The 18,832-nt window shown below is 48.0% G+C and overlaps 1 protein-coding gene across 4 annotated transcripts in view; it reads right to left on the bottom strand.

Moving 5' to 3' along the window:
* Nucleotides 1-4,516: 4,516 nt before the first annotated feature.
* PHACTR3 (phosphatase and actin regulator 3) overlaps nt 4,517-18,832 on the bottom strand; it is a 178,252-nt gene continuing 163,936 nt past the window's right edge. For all 4 annotated transcript variants that reach the window (XM_074347520.1, XM_010958551.3, XM_045519248.2 and 1 more), the window contains exons 9-13: nt 13,999-14,054; nt 10,168-10,229; nt 9,015-9,155; nt 7,038-7,114; nt 4,517-5,095 (exon numbers count right to left, since the gene is read on the bottom strand). In XM_074347520.1, the coding sequence (XP_074203621.1) occupies nt 5,080-5,095; nt 7,038-7,114; nt 9,015-9,155; nt 10,168-10,229; nt 13,999-14,054 (352 nt within the window). In that variant the 3' untranslated portion in view covers nt 4,517-5,079. The remainder of the gene's footprint in view (nt 5,096-7,037; nt 7,115-9,014; nt 9,156-10,167; nt 10,230-13,998; nt 14,055-18,832) is intronic.

Raw genomic sequence — 18,832 nt, 5'->3', positions numbered from 1 at the left:
ATAGCAATAATTTTAAATAAAAGGCAGTTGAAAGAGTAGGTCTCACATTAATGAAACATGTGCCTTTAATATCAATAGGGACTTTATAAGTTCTCTAACTCGACATGCATTCTATGCATGTCAAATAACTACTGTCAGTTGAGCTTATGAGTTTGAAATCTGGAACAGATTTGATGTTAAAACTTTAAAATTTAAGCTTATTTAGAAACAAAACTTAGTTGCTTGTTCTGTGTAATTCAACATTTTCTGTTACATACTTATTTAAACTTTAAAAAAGCTTTTAGAGCAAGAGTAGGGAAACTGTCTTGGAAAGGGCAATACAGTAAATGCTTTAGGCTTTGTGGGCCAAATGGTAAATTTGAGGACATCACGTAGGTACTTGTATAAACACGTCAAATGTAACCATTTAAAAATGTAAGAACTGTTCTTAGCCTGCAGACCATAAAAAAAGAAAAAGGCCAGATTTGGTTTGTGGGCTATAGTTTGCAAGACCCTTAGTTTAGAAGAAACATTTTGAAGATCAGATCTCTCTGCTATTACAAAACTTATTGCTCACTTTATCTTACTATTTAACAGACACTGATTTAAATCAATTTTGCATTTGAAGTTAATGATTATGCCAACTAATATAGCTAATACTTCTTGATTTTCCTATTTCAAACAGAGTAAAATAATAATCATTGTAGCTAATGACTTCTATTTCTTACCTGGATCACAATTTAACAGCATGTTGGTGCAGGTTTACTCCAATTCCTCAACCAAACGGAGCTGGACGGTGGTAACCCTTGTTCCAGAAGAACACATGGGAAAGGACGTGGGAGAGAGAAAACATTTTGCAGCATTAGTGTAGCAGCCAGGCAGAAACTTAAATACTACACTCTATGGACATTACCGCAGAGGCTTAAATGCCACCAAATCCTGGTACCACAGATGCCCAGTAGATCCTTGAGTGGGAAGTAGACTGTGTGGCTTCCATCTGGCATTTAATTCCTTGCTAAATTGGTGGTCTCTGGTGCCACATTTTGCCATCTCTGACCTCAGGGCCCACCGGGAAGCTCTCCAGCTGCTAGAGGTAGTTCTCCAGCTGTTCCATCACCACCTGCGAAGCTAGCCCAGTCACAGGTGTCCTATGTGCATCCACCGTGATGTCTAGGCTCATTAACATATTGAAACGACAGTGCACAGCATGGAAGAGTCACACATGCTATGAATAAATACCCAAAGCAGAATTCTGAGCAACAAACACATTCAACTTGGAATGCAAGAATTGGAGTGAGGGCTTAGGGTCCTTCCTGAGCCTGTACTCTGGCCACACCTGCAGTCACCACTATAACCAAGGAATTCTCCGGGTAGAAGGCAGGGCGTGGACTGGGTGGTGTACGCTGGTCTTTCAGGGCATACACCTGTATTGTCCTAACAGTTTCAGCATGTGTATCTTTGAAAAGGGAAAACAAACTGCATTTAGAAAGTAGTGATGCATACATAAAACAGCCTTCTTTCCTCTTTTAAACATCACCAGCATGTATACCACATCCAGGTTTCTCTGCCACTGCTTGTTGTCAAGAAAACATGGTCTTTAGAATTCCCCTGTTCACAGTCTTTAAGGAGATTTACAGTTGAGATTAAAGATTTAAAAGTCTTTTTTATTACAGTGAATATAAAACACCATTCTGTGTTCATAGAGCTATGGAACTGGTCGCTTTTCCATTGTTCATCCTAGCATTGCTAAGACATGTTCCCAATGCCATCATCAGTAAGCTCACAGAAAAAACGCACAAATGTAACTTTAGTCATTCATTGTTTAAAGCTATTTTCCTATATTTAGTTTAACTTTCAATACATTGAGTTGTTTATCAGCATTTTCTGAGATACTTCTTTCATATGAAAAACAAAAAAATTCTGGAAAAGAACTGGGTAAATGGGTATTGGAATCATGTGTGACTAGTACTTTTAACAGTATAATTAGAATTTTGCTTTTCTGGAATTCAGTTTGCTTTTGAAGGACTTTGGATGTGTAGCTAAAAACCTGACTTTCGAATCTCCAATATATAATAGAATAAATGTAGACTTGTAGTTACCATGTATTTCCACAAGGTGGACGTCTTAATGTTAGGTGATTTTTTAATACATCTCAATTGTCCCCAAATTACGTAATTTCAAAGCCCTTTTAACATTTTTTAAAATGTATTTTTTTCACAAAAATCATACAATGCACTAGTCCCCCTATCAGACTGGCTTAAAACTTGATGCTTCTAGATGCGATTTAATTTCTTCTCACAAAATTACCAATTAAGTTTTTAAAATCTTTTAAACCCCTTAAAAATAATTTCTTGAATCACTTAATATTACTTTAATAGTTAATCATTTTATTTTGTTAAAATAAAAACAAATTACTTGTAAAGTCGTGCATAAAAACCTCATTAATGACTACTACTAGTCATGGAGAATTCTGATAATTCAGGTAATATATGTGACTTATTGAAGAACGCAGAATTTTTTTCTAAGTCTTCAGGCTCTTAAGTATATAAACTTTATCTTCAAACTTACACAAAACATGTAAGTTTATGTACATATCATGTATGTCACCAGTACCATGTGATTTATCAATTGCGTTTTAATTTTGTTCCTCCAACTAACTAGGATGAGAGGTATTTGAGATGCCACGTCATATGCTTATTTAGTGCAGGATTACATATACTTAGTAGGTGCAGTGTAAACAGAAGTAATTGAGTGACAGTTTTAGTTAATCTCAACCTCTAGAATGCCTGCTAAGAACATGAAATATGGAAATATAATTTAGGGTAATAGTTTATGATCAATAAAAATACACTGGTAGAAGTTAGATACTACTGCAAAAAATTTGATTACAATGAAAATAGCTTCTGGTTTTATGGTCGAACCCTTGAGTCTGGACCAAACCAAACCATCCTTTAAGTATCTTGTACTTTATCTTAATTTTTAATTTTATCTATCTGTCAGTTACGGGACTTTACTTGGGCAAAAAACCCAGAACGTTAGTCCCATCTACCAGGCTATCTCTTACTATAGGCACAGTTTAGTTATTTTTTAAGTGTTGATCCTTTTTGCTTTGGGGGCCAGGATGGTTTCTAGAATAGAGGCACTTTTTTCCTTTCTTTGCTTCATAGTAGGTAGTTATATGGATATTTCTATATGAGAGAGATTGAAATCTTGTTTTCACATAGTTTGGGCTCCAATATTTTAAATTGATAAAATATGAAAGAGGGAGATGCTAATGTGTGGCTTAAAATAGAAAATAAGTTTTGGGGGGGTTGACTGGCCACCAATAACAGTTTATGTATAAAATAGAGTACACATATATAAATACGTATTAAATATACAATATAACACAGAGACATAAATGCTTATAAAATTAAGGGAGTGGCTTCGAGACAGAAAGGATTTAGATATCATCTTATTTCACAGACACAGAAATTGAGGCTCAGAGAAGTCAAGCGATTCATAGACAGTTACACAGCAAGTAAGAGGTAGAGCTGGAGTTTTTCTACCACACAGTGATTTCTTATAAAACACTCTAGTTCAACTAATAGTGTGTTTGCTAGCATCTAGGACCAATCACAAGTCCCTAAGGACAAAGTGCTCAACAAGGGTTGAGCAGTTTCCCGGGGGCCCCTGACCCACTCCAGCCTTAAAGCGGCGGAACAGGAAGGTCACGGAGAGCAAGGAGGCAGCACATGCAGTGAGAAGTCACAGGGGACTTCCAGCTGCTCCAGGGCCACCTGGCAACCGTACTGGCAGAGGACAGTCACTGGGTGCTGAGAGTGTGCCAGGCACCTGAGCCACATTACCTCCTGTATCTCATTTACAGATTATAGCAGCAGTGAGACAGAGAGACCTTCCGGCAGAGGAAATAAATACCTTGCTGAATGGTGCAGAGCTGGGATTTGGGCACAGGTTCTGCGAGATCCCAAGGTCGTGCTCCGACCACTGTGCTCCTTGCCTCGATGCACCGGGAGGGAAGGCGGGAAGAAGGGCTCATTTTAGCCAGCACACTTACTCAAAGGCCAAGGAAAAATATACTTCAGGGAACATTTATTTTTACTTAATTTACTTTCTCTCTTTTGTCAAGATTACTTTTTACCTTTATGCCGGGGTAAATTTCCTCTTTATAATCTCCACTCCATCTTGTAACAGAGTTTTTAATAATGTTTGCAAATGTTAACTGAGAAATACTCTTAAGGAGGGCATAATTTTCATCTTGGTAGAATTTTTCAACAAGTTGTTACTTATTTCCAGGTTCATTACTCAATGATACATAAATTAACTTGAAAAGGATAATTTGATTTTCCAAGTAACCACATATATACTAACAGAATTTACAAAACACACAAAAAGTTTGAATTCTCTTTGATGTGTTTGGCTTCTGATGGCTCAAAAGTAATAAAATTTAACTTGTTTCAGAGATCCCTATTCTAAAAAAAAAAAAAACAAAAAAAAACAACTCTCACCCTCAAACCCAAGAAATGTAACGCCCAGGTGAATTTCCTGCAATAAGTAGTCATTTAATTAAAAGAACAAAATTAACAGGAATCAAAATGCTGCAGCTGTATTTTTTGTTAGACATTATATGTAAAAAAGAAAAAGTATAGTACAGTAAATCATTTTGTAGAACATGAACTTAAAGAGTTCTCAGATTAATCGTGTTCAGAATAAAAATGCCTTCTCCACATGGTACTGATACACTGTGTCACACGTCCCTCGGCCAGAGCCCAGGCTGGTGACCCTGCGACGCACATCACCGTTCTCCGTCACAACGCAGAGCTGGAAAACAAGGGGGGAGGCAGACAGCAGTTTTCTTCTGGTAGATTCCTTGGGGTCTTACTGACCCCAAAGTCACACTCCTCAGACACCAAAGAGTGAAGTGTGTCCTCTGGGTCCTCCTCTTACAGGTGAGTGTGGCCAGGATTTCACCTGCCTACATGACCCTGCTTCTCTCACAAACATAGCAGGTAGTCGTGAGCTGAACTTCAGGAAAGTTCCCTGATGAATGTTCAGTGTTGGTATCAAAAATTAAACACAATTCTTCTCAGAAGAAAATCTCTATGGCCTGTGGAATCTAGAAATTATAAAAGGACAAATAGTTTAAGGTTATACTTCTAAGCAAAAATTGCCAAAACCTTCCACAACATAATTCTGTTGCTTTTCACGAGCTTATCAGAAGTCCAGGATGTGAGGATGGGCTTGCTGTGGTTAAAGTCACATAGAGTTTTAAAGGGCTCCCACCTCTTGGGCCTCTGTCATACCCCAAGAGGAATTAGATGCTGATTCTTAAGACTGCCTAAAACTTAGTTTGAAAGCGGCTAGGTAAGCCCTTGAAGTACACGGGAAGGCCAGGCTTTGCTAAATCAGCGGCAGTGATAAGTTGATTAATACTGGAAATCAGAGTTAAGTTTCTTTCTTACAGAGTTGGTAATGTGTGGTAGTGTGTAATACACTTAAGAAAATCTCAAATGACTAAAAATACTGTTCTTCTAAAAGTTGACATTAAGTGCTAAGATACAGTGGCATAAAAAATCTTAAAATTATTTCCTGATGTCTGAGTTTCAGACTCTTAAAATTTTGTCATCTAAGAAAGCTATCAAGGACTTATGAGAGAAAATACATATTTTTAACAAACATCTCTTTCAATAATGTATAATGAAAAGAGGTATTAAATATTTTGGCATTACCATATACAGAATATGCAGTAATTATATCCTTTTTCTTTAACACAGAGTAAACATTAAAAATAACTCTGAATGTTTTAGGGGGAATGTTCGTTTCCTAAACGCTCTAAAATACGATGATCTATTCCCAAAAGTATGCCAGTCATGGGGGGAAACTTTAAACATTTTAAAACAACTTATATTTGCATCATTTTTTCCTGCCCTTCTGACCTCCTCTTCCTCTCGATATATTCAAAATAAAACCGCCTTGTACAATGGAATGCTTTGTATCTGGTTTCTGTTCTACATCCGCCTTGACCTTACAGGGTAAATCTTTTCAATAACAATTGCAGTGACCACTTTGTGACAAACAGAAAAGGAAAGGAATCCATTTTTTAGTTTAAAGCAGTATCTCCATTCAGGATTTCCTTCCTCCTAGTAGTTGGGTCCTGAGCATCTTTGGACCACGGGTGAAATGACAAAGCAGCTGCTGCGGTGGCAGCTGGTGGCACGTGGTCAGCCCCTCTAGCACTAAAGGTACGTGAGAACTTCAAGGCCTTACGACTTGTCAGGACCACAGGAAAAACGGGGAAATGCTGGAGGAGTGTGCAGCCAGAGAGCCCAGAGAGGAAGTCTCTGCTCACGTCATCACGAGCAAGACATCGCTCGTGTCCTCTTTAAGACCACGTGCACAGAGGATGTATCCCTCTTGTGTGAAAAGCCCTGATTACGGAAGACCCAGCCAGTCTATCCCCGCTGGAGCACAGGCTCCGTGCAAGTGGGAGCCTCCTTCACCTTCGTCACAGCTGCATCTCAGCACCATCAGCGGCACAGAGTAAAACAACTTTTATTTGCTGAGGGAAAGAAAAAAACACCACCACTCTGTGGAAGAGCTTTTGGAGAGCATTAGTTTGTGTTAAAGATGTGAATACAAATTCAAATAGGACAGAAAAGCAAAGGGGATGGTGGACAGAGAACTTCACAGCATCCCCTAAGTACAACTGAATCAGGGAGTTCTAGAAACTAGGGAGTTCTGAACAGTAGAGAAGGGGGATTAAATATATAGGCAATTACTGTCAGTCCTTTGAGACTAATTTTCTTAAATATACATTAGCTACTTAAATAAGCCAATGACCCGTGTAATACTGCTCTCCACACACTTTTCACCAAGCTCTCATGGGTGTGACCGGCACTTTTAATGGAGGTGCATTCTGTTTGTTCAACACGGTTCTCTGCAGAAGCACTGAATTTTTGTTTTACCTGAACATCTAGCTCTTTGTGGCATTTTTATTTTCTTTTAAAATAAATACCATGCTGTAAGTATCATGAGATTCGTACAAACAGAAGCCTGACCTTGTCAAATGCTTGCTTGATGCATGCACCTCCATTTCGTTACTTTTGTATTCATTCAGTTCTTTACGAATTGCTGCCTGGAATTTAAAAACAGTGTGTTATTTTTCAAGAACTTAAAAAGTTACCAGAGGAAATCAGTCTCATGCTTATGGAGTGACAACCTTTCCTGATGCTTGCTGAGTTCTGCTACTTTGTGATAGATTTAAAAAACAAAACAAAAGAAAACCCTACTTCTTGTTCAGCATTTAGATTTTTACTTACTCATCTTTACAGTCCTACAAACTAGTCCACAGCCGGTCTTCCGGAGGCGCTCAGCGGGCGTACTCGCTGCTCTGCAGCAGGAAGACCGCGGCCCTCCCGTCCCACCAGAATAGGTGAGAGATGGGCCACACGGGCTTAGGGTGCAGGCAGAGTGCAAACGTCAAATAATGAGTCAAGGTCAGTTTTGGGTGAACTTACTTGGAATTCTGCAATTAGAAAATCTAGAAGGAAGTCATTCTAACTTCCTAAGTTTATGTTTTGTGTCATGTGGAAAACAACACTGTCATTCCACGTGGGTGAGGTGCACACCTCAGTTTTTCGCACCACCCTCCCCCCGGCCCTCCTCCAGCTCCCCAGTGCCCGTGCACTCGAGTACCAGGGGGAGACAAAAACAACAGACACAGCCTCCGGGGCAAGGGAAGGCCGAGTCAAAGCTCCCAAACTCAAAGGGCTCCGCTGCCAAAGACGCCCGGCTTCCCCTCCATGACCGTGCTGCTCGGCGCACTCGGGCCACGGGGACCCAAGAGCCTCAGTCCACCTACAGCCCGGCTGCGTTTCTCCAAGTTGATGCAACGCGTGTGTGCGTTTATGTACAACCTCACACACACTCAGCACACGAAGAATGAGGAACAATGAGCAAATTCCGCACACTCACTGGCTGCGTGTATGATTTCCCTCTTCCTAAAGGCTTTAAGAGTTCTGAAAATCCCTGGCGGCAGGAAGGCAGGAAGGCAGCAGAGCCTCTTCACACAGACGCTCCTGGGCTGAAGTGCTGCCCCTCAGTAGCCTCTGACCCCAGACCAGACTTCCCTCCCCTAGTCCTCCCTCATCAGTTCAACGGCACCTCTCCCACAGGGACTTTTTTGAGGACTAGATGAAATGACACCTGGCAGGCTGGGTTCGGTTCAGGGCAGCATCAGGGATGGTGAAGGTCGACTCCCTTTGCTTTGCCCCCTGCCTCTGACCCACTGCCTCCTTGCTTTCTCCTGCCTCTCAGACCATCCAGTGCAGATGTTCAGAGACCCCTCCAACTTAAACCAGCCCAGGACAGAGTCCAGAGCCACCTGTCTACACTGTGGCAGATTTCCTGAAGGCCCCTGGTATCTCCTCCCTCCCTCGTCCCCACTGTGGCTCCTTTTTGTTTAAACCTGTGTCACCGAGTCTCTTTTTTGACAGCTCTGCCTACTTTGACTCACACCCCAGGCTAGAGTTTCTCAATTTCACATTCTTTTTGGGGAGAGTGGGAGATGTATTATGTACATATTTATCTTAATGGAGGTTCTGAGGATTGAACCCAGGACCTCATGCATGCCAAGCACGCGCTCTACCACTGAGCTATACCCTTGCCCCCTCAATTTCACATTCTTGACATTTGGGGCTGGATAACCCTCTGTTGGAGGCTGTCCTGTGCACGATAGGGCGATCAGCAGCATCCTTGGGCTCCACTCACCCCGACTTGGTGACAATCAAAAATGTCCCCAGACATGGCCAAATGTCCCCAAGGGCAAATGTGTCCCCTGATTGAAAACACAACCCTAAACCCAGATTATATTTGTGAAACCAACATCTGGTCAACAATCTGGTCAACAGCCTTAATTTCAACAGCTGGCGGCACCCAGTGTCTAGGCAGCCACTCCCTGGCATGACGGGGTCTGCCCTTACTGTATACATGTAACACACACATCCCTGCCCCGCTCAGACAGGGCCGCTCTGTACCTTATCCGCTGCCGACAGTCTCGTCCAGGGTTTGTCTGCTCGTCTGTCATAGTCCTGGGCTTTGGCCACCTCCACATAATCACTGAATCGTATCAGAATTTTTCTGTCTCTCAGTTCATCAACTGTGGGTCTCTGATTAAGCTAAAATAAAAGATCACCATAGTTAGGCACCTTGTGCCAAGCTAGCTTTCTTAAAGTGCTCTGAACAGACAGCACACTTCTATAAATAGAATACTCTGAAACTGTGAGACACAACCCTAAGGTAAGGGGAAAAGCTTACATTTTACATTCAGATTGCAACCCCTCCCCTTTACACGTCACCAGGAGGACCCACAGCTGCAGGAGCCTCGCACTGCCCGGTTCGCAGCCCAGCTCAAGGAAAGGTTGAAGAATTAATCTAGAAAAAAATTCTACAGCAGCAGCTGCTTCCTTTCCACTAAACGCTGTAAGTGCAAAAACACTTTCTCAGTGCCTTACAAAAAAGGTACTGAGACAGTTAAAACGCTAAACACTGCTAGCGCTCACAAGGCACGTCCAGGAAGGATATTCTATTAACTCTGAGCAGGACAAGACAGTGTGAGTGTGAGTGTTACTAAACACAGTCGAGAAAGGACAACACCAGAAGATCTGAATTTAGAGATGGTCAGGGCTCTAGAAGGCGAAGAAAGCACACAGAGGCTACCTACATTGGCCACAGAATGTTTAGACTTAACTCTGAGCCCCAGATACAAACTCTTGAGGCTAATCAAGTTTTCTGCAGTCCGGAACTTCCAGACAAATTGAAGGTAACCGAAGAGTCTGACAGGCGACGGAAACGCCGATACCCAAACGTGCTTTGCTTAGGCACTGCGTAAAGCGCTCAAACAAATAAAGAACATGCCCAGCCACCATCTGACTTCCTGGGAACAAGTGGAAATGTCATCTGGGCCATGTGGCCACGCCAGGCGCCCCGGTGGTGCTGGGTGAGGACACCGTCCACAAGCGTGTCACTCACACCCTGGGATGTGGTAAAAGGGACCACTGAGTGCCTGGTGAGGGCATTCACTGTCACCCAAGAAGTCCCTGCACCCCCGTCCCAAGTGCTGCAGAAGCAAGCTTCCCTCTAGTCCCTGTCCCCTCGCTACTCGGGAAACAGGCGCCTCCATGGCAGTACCTTTCTCGTCAGTCTTTGCTTGATTTCTCTTCTTTCTTCCTGTTCTGTCTGATCATTTCTTTCTGTGAAAGAGTAAAAAAAGAAAGAAAAGAAAAGAAAGCAAGTTGAGACTTTTCTTCTCCTTAGCAGGGAAGTGTCCTCAAGAACTGCACGTTTCTGGAAGCTGAGGACGGACCACGAGGGACACCTCGTACATGACACGTCGCTCTGTACCATGGTTTGTTTTCCTCCACTTTGCCCATCACCGCTCAGGAGACGATGGTCTCACTGTTACCCAGAAACACTGGGATAAGGGAAGTTTTGCCATCGTCCCAGCCTGGGTCTGCTTGGCCCTGCTCTGTGTCAGAAATAACCCCAGAGATGCGTGCTCTGTCTTTCTTTGCAGGAGGAACAGGAGACAGCTCTCTCTTCTCTCCCCTCTCTAATCAAACATCACACCTTTACACCTAGGAACACAGATGGCAACCAAAAAAGTTTAGCAGGATAAACTCATATATATGATATGTTCATAAATATATGTGAGTGAATGAATATTAATACAACCGTTGCTGCTCCCCCCGCCTTCGTGTAACCGGCACACACACTTGCAGCCAAGCAACGTAAGGTAAGGAAAACCCTCTTCACATGCTTGCCTGGAATTCGTATTTTCAGGATCTATTTCAAATCCAGATGTACTCAGGAAGCCAGCTGACTGTTGCAGAAGCGAGGCACCCGCCATGCCTTTTAAAGAACCCCGAGCCTTTCACCAAAATTGGCTTTGCCTGGTGAGTGTGACTATTAACATCCAAGCCGTGCTCCCACCTCCAGATGGGAGCTAAAAACGGAGCAGAATGCTGCAACGTAGTGTACAGCGCACGCTCACCCCGCGGATACGGGCTAATGGGTGTCCTATTTCTGGCACTCTCTGTTCTAAAAAAAGCCTCAGGTTCCTGGAGGGGACCCAGAATTCCACTCCGAGGAAAGGGACCTGTCAGCAATCCTAGACACAGCGCCAGGTTTGAGAAAGGGAAGCCCTGACACCTGCAGTTACCGTAAGTTCATATTATCTGCCTTTATTTAAAGCATTTCAAACATTTCCGCATTTGGGGGATTGGGTATACAGGTGTTTAACAGACTAGCCATTGCACTTTTCAGTGATTTTCCTAAAAAGGCAGGATGCATCTTGCACTTGGGTGTTGCAGAAAAGGATATGAAACCCTCTTATGTTCTTGGTTCTTAATCCAAATGAAAAACCAAAAGAAACCGCAGTTACAAGTTCCACTGCGAAAGATGACGATACAATAGAAAAAACTGTGCCAGTGCCACGTGGAAGGCCCACCCTGAGGGGCTGAAATGATGATATGAAACTAATTCTTCAGATTTCTTAAAATAGGCCACGAACAAATCCCAAATGTAGCCTCCATGCAAAAACAATGAAACAAAATCAGATTTAAAAAAAAAAAGCCTGGCGGGGTCCTTCTCTGGGGCAGGTGCCTGGTGGGACACCAGCTCCAAGCAGCCCTTCCTAAAAGCCTAGCACAGACGCCCTCCGAGTCCCACTTAGCGGTGGGGTGTGATCTCATACTCACAGACCCTGAAAACCCTGTGCCTTCCACAAAACGAGGGAGCCATGATCAAAGCCCCCAAACCCCGATCTTCCTGGAAACGATCAGAGACGCACTACTGCCACAAAGGCAGCGGTGGGAATGCGGATGGTGGAGCCAGGCCACCTGGACGTAACCTGCAGCTCCACCCCTTTGCTGAGACTTATGGTAAAAGGTCCCATCCCCTCCCAGGGTCTGAGCCTCTCCCAAGGGAAATGGGGACCACTTTGCAACCCTCACGACTGTGTTGCAATGATTAAGTGAAGGAACACAAGCAAAGACTGAGTACAATGCCCGGCACAGAGTGGGCCCAATGCAGAAACTCATCTTTGATGTCATCATGTATAGAGGGGCCACCATGTCTCCTGCTCTTGTCTCCAAGAATACACAGGCCCAGTTCTGAATGTTCCCCTGACATGATCGCAATTACTCATGAGCTCCCCACTTGAAGGGAAGCAAATACAATGTGATGCTGTTCTAAGAATTGATAAAAAGCAGAAAACGCAAGAGTGGGAGCCTGTGTCAAGGGCCAGGGAGGATGGCGGTTTACCCTGGACCACATATAAGGAGCCCTATTCTCATCGCCCCAGAACAAAACCAAACAAACGCCCACCAGAAACCAGCAGTGAAACTCTCAAGCACTCCTGCCCAGGGCATTTGAGAAGCTTCCGACTAAGGATGCACCGGACCTTCGGGAGAGAGAAGGAGGGACAGTCAGGGCCGCAGGGAAGGAACACTGTCTCCCTGCCCCTCCTGTGCCACTAAAGGGGAGTGGAGTCAGTCCCAGGGACCCATCTGCCTTCTCTACTCACCAAGTACCAGCTCTGTTATTAAGGTGTCTACACCTCTGTGTGCAAAGGTGAATACAATTCTAACCACTGGCTGGTGGGAGGACCTGGCCGTCCACAAGAGCTGGGAGGAGGTCACCACTGATGGAGGAAACAGTACCCAGGAGAAAAGCCACCTACTGCAGACCACTCTGGGCGCAGACCAGTCTGAAAGCAGCACTGGCCGGGACCTTGAACTGGCTCGACTCAAGTCTTGGAAGACTCTCCTCAGGTAGTGACTTCTACACTTTGTAAGTAAGTGACAATTTTTTTTTTAATTCAGCTATTTGGTATCAGCTTGACTTTCCTATCCACCCACTTACAGAGCATGTTGTCAATGAAAAGCTTTTCCTCGAGTCCTCAGAGGCAGTCTCATTCACATGAGATGGGAGAGTAGTCACCATGTCTTAAGTTTCAAACACAAAACAAAGAATTCTTGATCTTAGGGTTTAAATATTTCCAGCAGTCCATAAAGGAGGGAGATTCCTAGGCAGTTAATGGAGGTACTGAGTCAAAGAAAGGGGAGAGGAATTAGAATTCAGCACCGGCCCAGACAGTCTTCCATCGACTCTCTGACAGAAGATCAACCTCACCACCACCCTGACTTTGTAAAAAGATGTTCACGGAATGAAAAAGGAAATTCCACGAATGTCTAAAGTGTTCATCCATAAAGAGTGGAAAAAGATGAAAACGTTTTCAAATTCCAGGCCCCTGAGAAGACACTTTTTGTAGAAAATGTCTTGCAAATTCAAGTCTATTGACATAAGAACTAACTGAAAAACACTTTTGAAAGAGTTTTACCACCCAAATCATCACTGACTTGCATGAGATGGAAGAGTGTTCTCTGCACCACAGAGGCCTCTGGCGGACCCCAGAGTTCAGATCTAACTGGGGAGACTCCAGGGCTGTGGAGCCAGAAGGGAAGGTCCTGGAACCTCGGAGTTCGGGGGCTTCTCTGTTCCTTTGACCTGTTCCCTTCATTCCCCGGAGTAACCACCAAGGGGCAGGTCCTTCCCTGGTAGGATTTACACACTGTCCACACCTGCCTGATGTCTGTGGCCATCACGGAGCCACGGTCCAAAACTGCCAGGGAAACCTACCTGCTTGGAATCCAGTCTGCAGAGGGATATAGATTCCCTTCCCTTAGATCTACAGGCTGATGGCTTGGATAACCCTGAGGTAGGGACATCTTTAACCATGCTAGGAGAGCTTTTTTCCCCTAAATTTTAAACTGGATGCTCCTGGGCGTTTCAGCTTTCCCTAGGGCTTGCTTTCCGAGTTCCTCAGCGACTCAGACCTCAGGTGAACCCACGAGGGCTCAGCCGGCTGGGCGGGGCCGGGCGGGAGAGCGCTGAGCCAGACACTCAGCCCGGCAGGTTCCTGCGGCAGCCTTAGCCCTAGAGGGATCACCCGCTACTCACGTTTCAAGATGTTTCTCCTCTCCAGCTCCTCCACGGCAGGTCTCTGGCTCAGCCGTCTGCGGAAAAACACTAGAATTACATTCTGCACCATGGTGGCTGCCGGTGAATTCCACCCAGGCTCTGCGAGGGTCAGAGGTGGCTGGTGCACCCCACTGAAGATCGCCTCCCCAAAAACGGGAGGAGAGGAAGGGGACCTCCTCCGGCGGCTGCCTCTTGCTGGTAAATCGAGTCAGACCTCCGCGCGGGAGGGAGGTGGCCCTCTGTCACCGGGCGGCAGGGGCAGTCCACGCTCCCGCTCTGCACGGACAGTTCATGTCCGGCTCTGCTGCCAGCCCGGCGCGGCCGGCCGGCTCCCCGGGCACCGTGTGTCAGCAGAACGGAGGTCCAACCGGGATGGTCCCCTGGCCACCGGCGGAGGGAGGGGCGGGCGCGCGCTTCCGCAGCTTCTGTCTCCAGCTCCCGGGGACACCTGCCCTCGTCCTGCTCGCGTCCTGGTCCAGCCTCGCCCCACGGGCTGGCGGGTGATGGAGGGAGTCCCGCCGCTACCCGGAGGCGGGGACGAGGGAGCCGAGCCAATCCGGGCCGGGAGTCTCCAGGCGCAGGAGCCCAGCCACGCCCACAGCTCCCCACCCGCCCTACCCGCCTTTTCCAGAGATGAAGGCAAATTACCATTTCCTTTCAAATGGCTTCTCATTGAGGGAGTTGGAGGACACAGCCAAAAAGAAAAAAAATACATAAATAAATAAAAGGCTTGTCAGGAGAGGGAGGCATAATTAGCCAAAATGAATGCCAAGCTCCAATTATTTCTGTAACTCCAATAATGTCGCCCCTGGGGCAGAGCCAGAAACCTCCCCACTTCCGGACCCTTCAGCTGAGACAGCAAGCTGAGCATCTGAATCCCACAATGTGGGGCCCTCATACTTTGCCCCCAGAGGATGTCACCTCCAGATATACTGTCTCCTATTTATAACCCCTGTCCCAGCACAAAGCTGGGGGCGCATCCCCAGGGCTCAGCCGCTCCTCCCTCCACACTCAACACGACAGTTTGCCGTTGGGTTCCGTCGGGGGCTTTGTGTGTCTGCTGGCTGGTGGGTGGTTGCTTAACATCTTGTCGTGATGTCTGCTGAGACTTGAACCTGCCCCCGGCAACTCCTGGCTGGGACCCAGGGACCAGGGCCTCCGGACCCCCCCCCCAAAGCAACAGGCACACAACCCAGCTCATTGGGTGGGGTTCCCCCTGCCTGCTCCAATCCCCCCACCCCATGCCAGTCACTCACTCACTCACCCAGTGACTGTGGAACCCCGGGTCTGTGCCGGGCACTGTTTCAAGTCCCAGAACACAGTGGTGATCAAGATAAGCCTTCCCTGCCCTTGGAAAGCTCACAGTCCAAAGGGGAAGACAGACAAACAGTAAACAGACAAGACCATGCAGGGAGCGGCCAATGCTGTGGAGAAAACAAAACAGGGGGAAGTGATAGATGAGTGATGGGGCGGGGGACTGGGGGGAAGACCCCTTTCTGCCAAGCCCACAAGAGGAGAAGGAGCCAGCCATGGGGAGATCAGACCTCTGTAGACACGGTGTCTCCTAACTGCGCATGTGCTAGGCTTGGGGACAGCGGGGAAGGAGTGATCCAGGTCGGCTTCCTGGAAGAGGAAACTTCAGGCTGAGTTGTGGAGCATCCACATGGGGGCAGCGCCTGGTGCCTAGTGGCTGCCAGTGACTAGCCGGGGTGCCCATAGGGACACCTAAGGCCAGGCATCTCCTCAAACCTGGAAAGTACCCCAAACCTCCGGCTCCTTTGCCCCTGTGGAGGTTTTCTGTTGCTGGAGCTCTGTGTTCCCTTCCAAAATGAGGAATAATAGTAGCTTTTCACTGAGGCACGAGAAGTGAATGGAACAATGCATAAATGAGTCTGTCAAAATGCTAGCCTGGGACAGCAGTTTCTCAAAAAATGACGCAAGAAAACCTGTGGGTTGTCAGCAGCTCATGGACTGAGTTCCCAGAAAGGCATTCCATCCAACTCACATGTCTTAAAAAGGGTGGAATTTCACCACCAAAATCTACGCCGTCGGCCTGAGAGGTGACGGCAGATCGAGCTCCACCACCACCACTCACTGTGGGGCTCCAGGCTGGCTGCCGGGCACCTCCCAGATGGGCCAGAAGGGGCTGTCCTCTGGGTGGACACAGCCCTGCAGGTGCACAGCTGTGAACAGAGCACAGGGCAGCCCGCTGGGTCATCGCCAACCTGCCCTTCTACCCAGAGTGAGCCCAGGAGCCCAGGGCTGGACAAGAGGGCCCACCCCCTGGGCAGCACCACCAGCCTGAGCGCCTCCCTGGGGGACCCCGATCACGGGGAAGGAAGAGGAGCAGGCGGGAAGGGCAGTGCTGCAGGTCCGGAGCCCCAGCGGGACTTGCCCTACGTGCACCCACACCCGACTTCGTGAGACTGAGACCTTCTAACATGGGTTAACCTGACCTCTGACCTCGCCTGTCAGATGTTTAGTGAGCACTGATGACAGGCCCGCCCGGGATGTGGTGGTGGGAAGTTAGACCCAGCCCTGCCCTCAGGGAGAACAGGCTCCAGTGGGAGCCAGACAGGCCACCCATTGTCACACAAACAACAGCGCCAGGAGGAAGAACCAACAGCACTATGAAAGCCTAGGGTAGGGGGCCGACCTGGACCGAGACGCTCCCTGAGGTGATGCTGAAGTTGAGGAGTGAGATTCAAAGGCTAAGTTGGGATCTCTAAACCAGGAGGGGTGAGAAGAGCACGTGCAAAGGCCCTGAGATCAGAAGGACCCTGCAGTGCCATTTAAGCTGCGTGGAGGTGTGTGCAGGAGACCAAGGTGAGGCAGGGCCCACCCAACCCTCCACCCCTGCTCAGATCTGGATTTATTCTGAGCCAGGAAGGCACTGCCAGGTTTGAAGCAGGCAGAAGGGGATGGAGCATGGATGTGCCCCAATTGGATTTGCCTTGGAAGCACTTCTGGACTCCTCTGGATTGCTGTCCAAGGAGAGACAGAACAGAAACTGCTACCAGGGGACACAGAGCTGCTCAGGGGGACCCTATCAGACCCGAAGCACAGGTGTCACAGGCCCTGAGCCACGCCGAGTCTAAGAAATGTTCAAGACAAGGGGGAGATGTTGACTCTAGAGTAAGAACACTGCAAACTCCAAATTAGAACAGGCTGGACTAATTACATGTCAGACATAATATTCCATCCCCTTGCTGCCTGAGACTCAGCTGCACTCTTGGTGTGGGGTGTGGTGCTCCCCGAGGCAGGAGTGACCACAACCTAATGGCAAGGGTGGACAGGATGACTACTCCTACTTTACAGGTGAGACCATCGAGGCGCAGAGAGGTGAATGTGACCAGGTCTCATTCCCCGTGTTGACCCCAGAGCCCGGCAAAGGCAAACGTGAGCGGCGGGAACAAAAGAGCAAAGGAACGGAGGCCCGCCGGCCCCTCTCCCTCACCGCGGCGCGAGCTCGCTGCGGCCCTGGAGGGATGCTGCCAGGGCATCCAGGCTTTGGAGCCCCAGCAGACACAGCCCCAGGGCGGCTTGGCTTTGGGTGTGAGGGGTGGGGCTCAAGAGGGTGGGGCGGGGCCTCCAGGGAGGCGGGGCTCAGGAGGGGGTGGAGCCTCAGGCAGGGGGACCAGGTCCCGCAATCCCGAGGGATTCCCCAGCTCTGCCCACGGCTGCTCCCTCCCCTGATTCACAAACTGCTGCTGTGGCTGATGAGCAGGTGCCGCTTGGAACTGGGGAAACCACAGTCTATTTCTGACTCTCCCCGCCGAGAAAGCAGAGTGCGGCAGCCAATTACAGCGCCGCGTGGGCGTGGGAGCAGCACCAGGAAAAGAAACCAGGATAGAGAGAGCACCCGCCTTCCCGCCTGTGCACACAGGAGGCGGGGACGCGGGGGGACCAGGAGCACCCTGGACAGGCCCTGGGGACCTGAGTGGGAGGTAAAGGCATGCGACACCTGGGGCGGGACTGGGCGGGGGCGGGGCGCACCTCGGCGTGAGTCATCGCCAGGGACCCCGGCTGTCAGCACTTAGGAACCAGGGGCTTCCCAGCCCTCTTGCCTCTCCTCTGAACAGTGCGATGAAGACTGAACTCCACACCTGACCCTGTGCCATGAACACAGGACACGACTGAGGACAGAGGAGAGCCAGCAGGTGATGCATGAAGAGGAACAGGTAGAGGGAGGTGGAGCCGACAGGCCACTGACAGCGGGGTGACAGGACACCTGGAGCGGGTTTTAGGAGAAAAAAATGATGCGGTTGTACCATCCATATTCCTCAGGCTGCAAACGTCGCCCCCAGGGCCAGTACCAAGGCCAGGACACAGGCACCAAGTCTGTATTCAAGTCCCAGGCCCACTACCTGCCAGCGGGGTGATGGGGCTAACGCCCTCCCCACCTGAGCCTCCCGTCCCCTTACCCTCACCTGCCCCAGCGAACCTAAGGGTGCTGAGCAGTTGGAGGACACTGAAGACCAGGAGGAGGCCAGCACAATCAAGGGGTCACCTGGTGTGCTGAGCCCAGGTCTCTTCCAGCCAGTCAGTGCTGTGATCCTCACCCTGGTGGGAGCCTCCCTCCCAGCCAGATCCCCAGGAAACTCCTCCATCAGACACTCAGCCACGCCTCCCTCTGTCAGACATTCCCTCCCTCCTCCGTGGGACACTCACTCGCCTCTCCCCTGTCTCGCCTACCCCACCTCCTCCATCAGACTGTTTCAGCGTCAGGTTTGCACCAGGCAGAGGAATACAGTCGTGACTGAGGCCTGATGCCCGCTGCTCTCAGGGAGCTGACCCCACCACACCATGCCAC

Source organism: Camelus bactrianus, chromosome 19, assembly GCF_048773025.1.
Source record: "Camelus bactrianus isolate YW-2024 breed Bactrian camel chromosome 19, ASM4877302v1, whole genome shotgun sequence".
Classification (NCBI taxonomy): Eukaryota; Metazoa; Chordata; class Mammalia; order Artiodactyla; family Camelidae; genus Camelus; species Camelus bactrianus.
This window is presented reverse-complemented; position numbering and strand designations above follow the sequence as displayed.